General features: G+C 43.4%; 1 protein-coding gene across 2 annotated transcripts; it reads left to right on the top strand.

Moving 5' to 3' along the window:
* The first annotated feature begins 204 nt into the window (after positions 1-204).
* On the top strand, positions 205-7,899 carry LOC142657395 (renalase-like). 2 transcript variants are annotated; one of them, XM_075832414.1, is made up of 2 exons: positions 205-260; positions 6,338-7,899. In XM_075832414.1, the coding sequence occupies exon 2, from the start codon at positions 6,358-6,360 to the stop codon at positions 7,537-7,539; it is 1,182 nt and encodes a 393-aa protein (XP_075688529.1). In that variant the 5' UTR covers positions 205-260; positions 6,338-6,357; the 3' UTR covers positions 7,540-7,899. The 2 variants fall into 2 exon arrangements, with proteins under 2 accessions (XP_075688529.1, XP_075688530.1); XM_075832415.1 differs by having other exon boundaries at positions 235-322.
* Positions 7,900-12,081: the final 4,182 nt, after the last annotated feature.

Here is a 12,081-nt window from a genome sequence, read left to right as displayed (position 1 = left end):
GGCAAACATTGCAATGAGTGTATTGCAGGGAAAATGTGCAGACCAGACTGTGGTAAACAGTGTAGTATTCACTCCTGAGGAACTACAAGTCCCAGTATGCGCTGACGTCATCACTATTCTCCTTGATACAAAGTATCACTTGTGCAGTGTTTTGCTTTAGCGTGTTCTGTTATACAATTCCTCTGAAGCAATGCATGCTGGGAAGAGCAGCTGCAGGAAGTAGGAGAGTGGAGAGTGTTGGAGAAGTGTGAGCTCTGCAGGTGAGGACTTTATATTCAGGTTCTGGAAGGGGCAGCATTAACTCCACAGCTTTCATACAGAGGTGAGTCCGGAAAAGAGAATATGCAAAGCTTGGATCTGCTGGAAGGAACATGGAAGTCCTGGGAAACCTGCAGATTATTACTCCTTCACAGTTGGCAGTATTTGCAAATAGTTTCTAGGGAGGGTTTGTGAGCAGCAGGTTCCACCTCGATGCAGCCCACAGCTCAGGTGAGATGATGACTACTGCCATATGGTGCCACAGTGTAAATATAGATACAGTGATGGGTGGAGTTGTACTCCAGTTGCTGGTAACCTGGCTGCCATCGCATACTTTCACACTGGGCGTCTTTGGGCTCCCACCGGCACCAGGGCTGGGGTGCGACTTCTATTATTGCACCCCCTAAAGCTACAACCCTGCCCTCCCATACAGGCGGCTTGATTACAAAACACCCTAAGACCAAATTCACACGATGCGTATTACGTGCGGCAAATCTGCATTGTAATACGGATCCAGAAAAGGAAATAGATTTCAAGAAGTCTTATCTACATGTTGCAGATTTTTTCTGCACATAACTTGACCTACGGTGCGTATTTCAAAATCATCAGTTTGTTAATGAATAAAACGGACACGGTTGTGTGCGTGGGGCCCAAGGCCGGGTTCCCACGTAGCTTAAGTGCTGCAGAATTTCCGCAACAGAATTTTGTGCAGGAATTCTGCAGCATTTACAGTAGCAACAAAGTGAATGAGATTTGCCCACGCTGCGGAAATAAAACGCAGCGTAAACGTTAATAAATTGATCTGCGGTGTAGAATTTAAATCCGCAGCATGTCAATTTGTGCTGCGCTTTCGTTGATTTCCCGTTGAGGGCTTTCCACATTGAATTCAATGGGGATGCAAAACCCCAAGTGTTGCGGCGTATTCGTAATAATTGCAACTACGGAAAAAAAAAAGCATACTTACCCAAAAGTCTGTTTTTGTCCAGTCTGGCCTCCTGGGATGACGTTGCATCCCATGTGACTGCTGCAGCCAATCACAGGCTGCAGCATCATCCAGGGAGGCCAAACCAGACTGCACAGGAGGGACGCGTCGCTATAACAACGGCCTAGGTAAGTTTTTCCGTAGAGGAAAACCGTACGGAAAAACGCACCATTTCCAAAGCATGCAGCGTCTGGAAAAAAAACCTCACTGGTCACAAAATTGCCTCAAAAACGCCACAAACCAAAACACAGTTGTATTTAATGCATTTGATATTTTACTATAGACTGTAATGTAACATCTGGGCGCACTAAAAAAAACTCACCACAAAACGCTCACAAAAAATACCATAAAAGATACAGCAAAATGCTGTGTGAATTCAGCCTTAGACTGTCGTTATAAGGCCAGGTTCCCATGTAGCGTAAATGCTGCAGAATTTCTGCAACGGAATTCTTTGCGGAAGTTCCGCAGCATTTACAGAAGCCGCAAATTGGGTCAGATTTAGAAAATCTCATGCCCCCTCTGCGGGAAAAAAAACGCAGCTTAAAGAGGCTCTGTCACCAGATTCTGAAACCCCTATCTCCTATTGCATGTGATCGGCGCTGCAATGTAGATAAGAGTAACGTTTTTTTTTTCTTTTAAAACGTTCATTTTTGGCCAAGTTATGAGCTATTTTATATATATGCAAATGAGCTTTGAAATGGACAACTGGGCGTGTTTTTTTCGTTCTGTCCAACTGGGCGTGTATTGTGTTTTTAACTGGGCGTGTTTACGTGTATGACGCTGACCAATCAGTGACCAATCATCGTCATACACTCCTCTCCATTCATTTACACAGCACATAGTGTTCTTACTAGAACGATGTGCAGCCACATACACAAGTGTCCTGATAATGAATACACATGACCTCCAGCCTGGACGTGACGTGTATTCACAATCCTGACACTTCTGAATATTTTCTCTGAGTTTTCAGCAAGCCACTCGTAATCTCGCCCAGTTGTCCATTTCAAACCTCATTTGCATATATATAAAATAGCTCATAACTTGGCCAAAAATGAACGTTTAAAAAAAAACAAAAAAAACACGTTATTGTTATCTACATTGCAGCGCCGATCACATGCTATAGGAGATAGGGGTTTCAGAATCTGGTGACAGAGCCTCTTTAAACGTTAATAAATTGACCTGCGGTGCGGAATTTAATTCCGCAGCATGTCAATTTATGCTGCATTTTTGTTGAATTTCCGTTGCAGGATTTTCATTGGGGATGCAAAACCAGCAACCGAAAGCCCAATGTTGAGACTTTTGCGGCGTATTCGCAACGATTACACCGCAATAATCGCAACTGCTTCCTGCAGTCCGGCCTCCTGGGATGATGTTTCATTCCATGTGACCACTGCAGTCAATCACAGGCTGCAGCGCCACATTGGCTGCAATATCATCCCAGGAGGCCGGACTATGCGCAGAGAAGACGGAGGGGTAAGTATGAAAGTTTTTTCCGCTGCGGTAATTCCGTCCGAAAAACCGCACCACAATGTGGTGTGGTTTTTCAAACGGAATGTACTGCGTGTTCCAGTTCGAATCCGCTGCGTAGAAATTACGCAGCGTGTCCGACCTGGAACCCGCAGTACATTCCATCTGAAAAATCTCAATGTTTTATACATAAATCCTAATTTCATCCATGTATAGATATATTGTGGGTGGAGCTGTTCTCACGTCATGCCATACGCATCCTATAATTATATATATATATATATATATATATAATTTTTTATTTTTTTATTTTTTTGGTCTCGTCCAAACAAATTAACTGTCTTTACCCCAAATTAGTTTTTCCATGCTAAAAATATCCATATTCCCTACAGGCAATACCGTAGCCTGTTTTTGTAAGGACTGTTATTTCGGAAAAGCAAAAACATACCCATCAGCTTCTTCTATGGTTTGTGGAAATAAAGTAATATTGAAGGATTCTAGATATTACCAGCCGTTTCTGGTTGGCGCGTCTCTGTAAACACTGTCAGACTCACAAGATGTAATTACAAGCATATTTGATTTCTCTAGCCGAACACGCTCATAAAATACATGAATAGTCGTGGTTTTATTAAGTAGCTGCCTGTACATGGACGGTCACGTTCCCTTTTCGAGGTGCTGGCCAGGACAAGCATGTTTTGCCAGTTTCGTGGTAGAAAGGGAGGCGAAGAATTTCAACGTTTTGGCTGCTTAGTGATGGTTTAAGACAGCAAATTTTTTTATTTTTGACATCGGAGTTTGGAGGAATCAAGAATATGAATTACTACTTGTAGATTAGGCTAATTCCATTTTATTAAAGGTTTGCCACCATCACAGTCAACTCCTTTCACATGGGAGCCCTTGGAGCGATCAGACGATCGCTACGAGTCCGCCTCCCTACATGCCAGGCCAACAGCCATGAATGGCCTCCCATGTAAGACAGGGATGACTCGAGTCTGCCAGTCCGTTCTGGCTCATAGAGAGCGGTTCCCAAGAGAAGGACGTCCATATGTTTTAAACTGGCATATGGATAGGGGTTGTCTTTGAGACATCCCCTTCAATGCATATAGTTTCATATCATTCTAAATAAATTTATATGAAAATGTAATTGTCATATGGGTAATGACAAATTCTACCCAGAATTGGAAGTTTAGTTGGGGGAGGGGGGGGCGAAATCTATTCTAAGGTTCCTGAACCAAAAGTTTGTTATCTAATCACTTCTGAGATTGCTATTGGTGGGGGAGACATTGCTCCATGCAGTCATCCTCCATACCTGCAGCGAGAGGATGAGAAAAGAGTTGTCGAGCGTTATCCCTGTCTATAAGAGCTACAGGCTCTGTAGAATCCCAGAGGACTCTGCTAGAACGTGGATCTCCCAGTGATCAGTGACGGATCTCAGTAGCAAGTGTTTATTTTCCCAGCAGCGCCACCACAGGAGAAATGAAACATTACACCGTTCCCATTTAAATCAATGGGCTCTCCAGGTCCTCCAGAGTGAGTGACACTCTTTGTAGCCCCTTTCCACTCTGTGTATTAGATGAGGATCCTGTACGGAGGGCTCTGTCTAATAACTCGAGGTTCCCTATTATGGTAGGTTTTTTTCCCCCCAGAAATAGCTTCACTCCTGTCCATGGGCTATGTGTGGTACGCTAGTGAATAAGGCTGAGTGACATTACCAGATTCACATAAGTTTTTCAAACCCTAGACAAACCCTTTAAAAAGACAGCCATTTTTATCTAGGGCCTTTTGAGAGATTTGGAAAGGGTCCCGTTTGTCTGTTGACCTCCAACATAAATAAATACTAAAATAAAGGGGTCGGTAGACTTTTTTTTTGTGCTATTTGACTACCTGGGGTTGGCCAAGTCTTGATGTAAACGCACAGCAGCCAATCACAAGTTTGCTTTCATGTTCTACATATACGATCGTTATTAAGGCCTGATTGGCTGCAGGCGCAGTCATATATAGTCCCTTACCTCCCCATTGACATGTACACCTGTTTTCATTGCATTCGCCCAGAATGTGCTGGATGATGAAGACCTCTTCATCATTATGTCTGTTTCTCCATCTACTCAGGAGCCCCAGACTTCCTCAAGACAAAGCAGAGTTCTCCGGCACAGATGTAAAGTAAGGGGGCACAGGCAGACCAGCTTGCAAAATATATCCGGCATGGCAGTTGGTGATTGTGTTTTGCAATCTTACCAGTTTCCGGAAACCACTATAAAGTGGTTCACAACATGGAATGCCAGTCCAGCTGTACTGAGATATATCAATACCTGATGAATGAGCCAAACAGATTGACTGGCAATATATTTTTTCCATATACCACAATAGCGTATATCATTTACTATTACATTTATAGTAACGCTGTTTTCTCAATGTGACATGGTTGTTCTATTAAATCTGTGTTAGACTGTTGCGCAATTTCTTCTTGAACAAGCCTCCCCCTTATAGAAGACATGTCACTAGATTAAATAAGTTGAACTGGTTTACTGACCTGAATAGCGCTTTCTCCCCGATCCCAGCACTATTTTTATTTTTTTCCTGGAGCTCCCAGTTCCAGAGATATGGCCTACTGTTGTGTTGGCTCCCTATATGCAAATTTTCTGTGGTTAGCCAACAGGGTGGAGCTAGCGTCCCTGCCTCAGATGCTGACCAATCAGCTGGAGTGTAGTCCACGCCCTGTTTGCCAACTACAGCAAATTAGTATATGTAGAGCCAACACAACACTGGGCCATATCTCTGGAACGAGGGGCTCCAGGAAAAAAAGAAAAACTGCGCTGTAATCAGCGAGACAACTGCGCTGTAATTAGTAAACCAGTTCACCTTTTATGACATAGTGACAGGTTCTCTTTAAGACGCGTGACTGATTCCTACTTATGAGTCCTAGATAATAAACTCCCATGTCAGCCACCCAATGATACCCCTAATGGACCAATTTCAAGTTTAAATTTCATGTGAGCTCGAGACAAGCCCTCTATAATTAGATAATCAGCAAATATCATATGCTTAAAGGGGTTAACTAGTTAAAAAGATTATTTTTAACATTCCATGTTAGATAATTTTTGGTTAATAGAGGAGGTTCAAGACCCCCATCAATTAGCCAGAGCTACAAAAAGTGTATTTTTTTTTCTCTGGAGGATCTGACAGACCATTGTTTTCAATGAGAACTATGCAATGCTTCATTTCACCTGTGGTGGCGCTGCAGGGAAACTGAACACTTAGTGCCAGATTCTCCCGCAGTTTACAGATGATCGCTGGAGGTCCCAGCTAACAAACAGGATTCTTGAAAGCGGAGAACCTCTTTAGGTAGTAACGGGAGTTGTCAAAAATGGAATCACAATTATCCATGACATTAATTTTAATAATTTAATTAATTTAATCAATGTTTTATTTTTTTAAATATATACAAATCCTCTATAGTGCGATCACACGGTGATCATGTGACACCTTCTTGCTGCTTTTTCTTATAACACGACTGTGTTGATCACACTTATTTTTCCTTCACATAGAAATCTGTAAAATATTTTAATGGTAAATGATTCTGAAATATTAGTATTATTATATTGTGCTAATTAATATTTATTCTCCTTTTAGACCTCTTCAACCCTCATGAGATGAGCGGGAATAAGACTTCAGTGGCCATTATTGGTGGTGGCATCTCAGGCTTGGTCTGTGCAGCAAGACTATCACAGCTGGGCATCACTAATGCTACAGTTTTCGACACTGGAAAGCATGCGCCAGGTGGTAGATGTAGCAGTCGGTTCATCAACATTGAAGGTAAACTCCATATATTTGATCATGCTGTCCAGTTCTTCACTGTGAGTGATCCCAGGTTTGCCAAAATTGTGTCCTTTCTGCATAATAAGGGGGCCGTGAAAGTGTGGCCTGGTAAAATTGCTCACCTTAAACTGGGTGGAAAGCCAACAGAAGTGAAGAACGTACAAGCTTTTATTGGGACCAGGGGAATGCAGTCCGTTCCTGAGTGTCTATCGAGTCTTGTTCACATGGAAGGAAACAAATGGGTCAGCAATGTTTACTGGGATCCTCTTATTAAGAAGTGGAAAGTTGATGACCACGGCTGGTTTGATTATTTAGTAGTTGCCCATAATGGGAAGTGTGCGGCTCGACTGATGGCTGATGCTGGTGTACCACAAATCCACAATCTTCTGAAGGTGAAGTTTGGACCTGTTCTATCACCGCAGACCAATGTCATGCAATTGTGCTCCCTCTGGGTGCTGCTGTTTGCTCTACTTCGGAAGATTGAGATTGACTTTGACGGAGCTTTTGTGGACCATTCAGACATATCGTGGATTGGAAATAACACCTCCAAATACAGTGCAGAAAACCAGATGGACTGCTGGACCATTATCAGCACCAAGACTTTTGGGGCCAACCATAAGGTTCCTCAGGAGTTTATTCCACCTTCAACAGAGAAAGAAGTTACTCATTTGCTTCTGAATGGTTTTGCAGAGTTAACTGGCATAAACCGACAACTTGTAGCACCGTGCTTTACCAAAGTACAGTTATGGGGGGCAGCTAACCCCCTTAATGTTCTTCAGGGAGAGGAATGTGTCTTTCAGTCAAGTCACAACGTTGGGATTTGTGGAGACTGGCTGGTAAGTCCGAGTGTAGAAGGAGCAGCCGTTAGTGGCTTGGCCTTAGCCGAGGTCCTCATCCGGCATGTCAATGGAGAAAGAAAAGACGTAGGCTTGAAGAAGCGCCTAGAGCCGGTGGAGTCTGAAGCTATTGGTTCTTTCCCAACAAACAAAAGTTTATTCTTTAAACCTGCAAAATAAACCCAACATGTTTATTCTGTATGCAAAAGTATTTATTCTGCCACTTTTTAAAGCATCCGGAAGGGGTTCTCCCTGAGATCTGGAATGGTTTTTGTAATAGTGAACCACTTGCTCTTCCCAACTCTCTGTGTCATGAGCATGGATCCCAAAAATAAAAAAATGCATAAAGATGCTTCTCCCCTTTTTGGGATCCATTCCTGGATTTCGTTAAAGTTATTGTCCATCCTTGATAACATATGATTAATTTGATAATATATATTTATAGCTGTTTTGAGCCTCATTATTCTGATACAGAGCTCCAAATCCCCTGCAAAGACATCGGGTCACATAATAAATTCTGGCTGCCTGCAGCCACCACTAGGGGGAGCTCACTGCATACTGATCATACATTGAATTCAATAATAACACTGTACTGTAAGTGGTGGCTGCAGGCAGACAGTATTTTATCATATAGCTCTATGTCTATTCAGGGGATTTGGAGCTCTGTTTCAGGAAAATGGAGCTTTGATCGCTTACTGAGAAAGTGATCAGTAATGAACCTAAAAGCAACGTATTAAAAAGTGGGTCTTGGAATTACATAAATATACATATAGCTACCATGTCGCTGTGTGAGCCTGACGTTATTCTTCCTGACACCCTGAGGTGCCAGTGATTGCTCATTATTATACTTTCTGCCGGTTGTAGTTCCTTTCTCTGCTTTGGATAATATTCCCTGTCTACTGCCCACATGTCATGAATTAAGTTGGATCTTTACTAGTTGTCCATACAAGTCCCTATACCACATGAAAGACGCTGGAGGTAGGCGGCCCCTGCACTGGCTGTGTATGTCATAGTCATAAGATGCATTAGTGCGGACATGTTCCTTATTATGCATCGATTGCGAAACCACACGGCAGCAGTGATGAAATCCTATTAAACAGCGGCACGTAGTATTTTCTTAGGAGAACGATTTGTTCTGCATAAATAGTAGGAACATCAGTCACTTCACATAAAATGCCAACAACAGCGTCTTACTGATACGTCAAAGTTTCCATTCCTTGGCCAAACGTTCGAAAAAATTGCAGAAACGTTTAGGCTAGGGCAGGGTTAAAATTGTGGGGTTACCGCTATGCAACTATCGCAAAAAAATCCGACATGGTCTGATGGTCGTTTTTGAGTTATTTTCCCATTATGGAACATTGAAGGTGCCAGGGCCATACTGGGACATTTTATAGCACAGAGGCCCATATTGCATGGACAGTAAATGTTTGCGCAGTTACGAGTCCACCCTCCAGATAAACAAAAACATTGTACATTGTTTTTGATGCTTCTTGAAATGTTGCCTTCCTTTTTGTGCTATTCAGATATTTCATTAACCCCTTAGTGACCACCAATACGCCTTTTCACGGCAATCGCTAAGGGGCCTGAGGCTAGGCCGTGTCACGTCCGTGGCTGCGGGCTGTCAGCTCCAGCCTCCCGCTGACAGCCGCAGCCACGAGTCGGCAAGCGCTGGCCCCAGCCTCCTCTTCAGGAGACGCCAGCGCTTGCATCCACTCACCTTCGCCGGAGCCCGCAGTGTGCGCGCGCACGCTCGTCCCCGCTCTTAAAGAGGCAGCGCGCGCACCGGACATCTTGAACGACCTTTGACCCGTGAGTACCCTGGGCTATAAGAGGGGTCCAGCCCCCTAGTTCGATGCCTGAGCGTTGTTAGTTTTCCCAGTCTGTCTTGCAAATTGTCCCTTAGTGTTTCCCGTTCCTGTTGTTACCCGTACCTTGTTCCCCGTTCCTGTTTCCGTGCTTTGCCCTAGTATCTAGTCGCGCCACGTCCTGTGTCATCTGCCACGTCCTGTGTCATCTGCCACGTCCTGTGTCATCTGCCACGTCCTGTGTCATCTGCCACGTCCGGAGGAATCCGCCACGTCTAGAGGAATCCGCCACGTCCTGTGTCATCTGCCACGTCCGGAGGAATCCGCCACGTCTGGCGCAACTTGCGGCTCCTGTGTCATCCGCCACGTTTGGCGCCATCTGCTGCACCCATCTCATCTGTGCCAGAGCTGCGGCCACCATCTGGACTATTCAGGTACCCTTGTGCGGGACATTGTATTTCTGGGGTGTCCTGTTGTTTGGCGAGCTGCCTCCACGCTGCGGCGGTACGGCCTAGTGGGTCCACTAACCCGCTTCGTGACAGTCCGCCACCTTTTCACAGCAGCCTGGTCTAAGTCCTGCACAGTTGTCCCATGCAGGATGGAGCGGGTGCTCGGCTGTCTGACAGCCGGACTCCTGCTCTAACGGTAGCGATCCAAGTTTGATTTGTTCGCGGCCGTTTAACCCCTTAAATATTGCGATCAATTGCGACCACAGCAATTAAGTCGTTTGCAGAAAAAGAGAGCTCCCGCTTTCACCCATCGGCGGCCCGCAAATAAACATGGCAGCCAGGGGCACGTCCTAATGGATTGCTTGTCAGTTTTACACTGACAGGCAATAATGCTTTGGTATATGAAGTATACCAAAGCATTATATCTGCAATCAAAAGATCGCACAGTGAAGTCCCCTGGTGGTACTAAAAAAAAAAATTATTGTCAAATATAAATGATTAATAAAGATTACAATTAAGTTTTTCCATTAAAAAGTGGTTTTATTTAATAAAAGTGTAAAAAAAGACATAAAAGTGAACATATATGGTATCGCCATGACGGTAATAACCCAAACAATGAAGTTAACATGTAATTTAAACCGCAAGGTGAACGTCGTGAAATCAAAACAACAAAAAAAAAAAACGATGGTGGAATTGCTATTTTTTTCCATTGCCCCCCCAAAAAAGTAATAAGTTAATCAATAAGTTTCCTGTACCCCAAAAAATTACCAATGAAAACCACGTCTCGTCCCGCAAAAAAGAAGCCCATATGTCACCACATTGACGGAAAAATAAAAAAATTATGGCTCTTGTAAAGCGACGATTCAAAAACAAAATTTTAGTTCAAAAGTCGTTGAACATAAAAACCTCTACATATGTGGTATCGTCGTAATCCTTCTGATCCATAGAATAAGGGGGAAACTGCATGCCAAAAAACTGCCGAAAATGCCTCCCATTGATTTCAATGGGAGGCGGAGGCGTTTTTTTCCCGCGAGCGGAAAAACCGGCTCGTGGGAAAAAGAAGGGACATGCCCTATCTTCGGGCGTTTACGCCTCTGTCCTCCCATTGACATCAATAAGAGGCAGAGAAAGCGTATTTTGCGGCGATTTATGCTCGCTGCGCTCAATGGCCACGGGCGAAAATCGGTGTGCAGGCAGAGGAAAATATGCCTCAAAATTCCAAACTGAATTTTGAGTCAGATTTTCCGCCTGAAAAAAACTCTGTGTGAACACAGCCTAAAAGGTAAAAATGTTATTTACACCGCACGGTGAACGGGGTGAATTTAAAACGCATGGAACAGTGGCGGAATTTCGCTTTTTTTATTTATTTATTTAATTATTTTTTCTATTCCCCCTAAGAAAAAGCTAATAAAAAAATTATATGTACCCCAAAATGGTGGCATTAAAAAAACTAATCCCGCAGAAAATGTTCTCATGCAGCTATGTCGGCGGGAAAATAAAAAAACACGACGATAGAAAAACGGGAAAAAAATGCTCCGTCATTAAAGAGGCTCTGTCACCATATTATTAGTGTCCTGTCTCCTACATAAGGAGATGGGCGCTATAGTGTAGGTGACAGTAATGCTTTTTATTTAGAAAAACTATCTATTTTTACCACTTTGACTTTTAGCTTTATGCTAATTAGTTTCTTAATGCCCAAGTTGGTGTGTTTTTACGTTAGACCAAGTGGGCGTTGTCTATTCCGAATCCTGACACTTCTGAATCTTTTCTGTGAGATTACAGCAAGGCAAACGTAATCTCGCGAGATTACGCTGTAAACTGTCATTTAAAACGAGATTACGTTTGCCTTGCTGTAATCTCACAGAAAAGATTCAGAAGTGTCAGGATTCGGAATAGACATCACGTCCTGGCTGGAGGTAATGTATATTCATTGTCAGGACACTTCAGTAATGTTATAGTGTGTTTATGTGACTGCACATAGCGATATAGCTATATCTCTAGTGCTGTGTAAATGAAAGGAGAGAAGTGTATGACGCTGATTGGTCACTGATTGGTCAGCGTCATGCACTCCTCTGTACAACGCCCACTTGGTCTAAAGTAAAAACACGCCCACTTGGGCATTAAGAAGCTAATTAGCATAAAGCTAAAAATCGCTCAAAGTGGTAAAAATAGATCGTTTTTCTAAATAAAAAGCATTACTGCCACCTACATTCCAGCGCCCATCTCCTTTTGTAGCAGACAGGGCACTTATAATCTGGTGACAGAGTCTCTTTAAGGCCTAAAATAGGCGGTTCACTAAGGGGGTTAATCAATAAATCCCACAAAACTGCTAAACAGGAGCAGCATGTGAAGGGCTGATTGTATACAAGTCACAACTCACCTGCTGGAACGCTGTCTAATTATCCCGTCATAAAATGTTTCGGAGGCACAGAAGGACGGGGGGGGGCAGGAATGGGACCTACTGGAGA

Source organism: Rhinoderma darwinii, chromosome 7 (assembly GCF_050947455.1).
Source record: "Rhinoderma darwinii isolate aRhiDar2 chromosome 7, aRhiDar2.hap1, whole genome shotgun sequence".
In the NCBI taxonomy this organism is placed as follows: domain Eukaryota; kingdom Metazoa; phylum Chordata; class Amphibia; order Anura; family Rhinodermatidae; genus Rhinoderma; species Rhinoderma darwinii.
Note: the sequence above shows the minus strand (reverse complement) of the source record. Positions and strands in the feature narration are given on the sequence as shown.

Coding starts and splice junctions, on each gene's coding strand:
- LOC142657395 (XM_075832414.1), top strand. CDS start 6,358: ATGAGCGGGAATAAGACTTCAGTGGCCATTATTGGTGGTGGCATCTCA.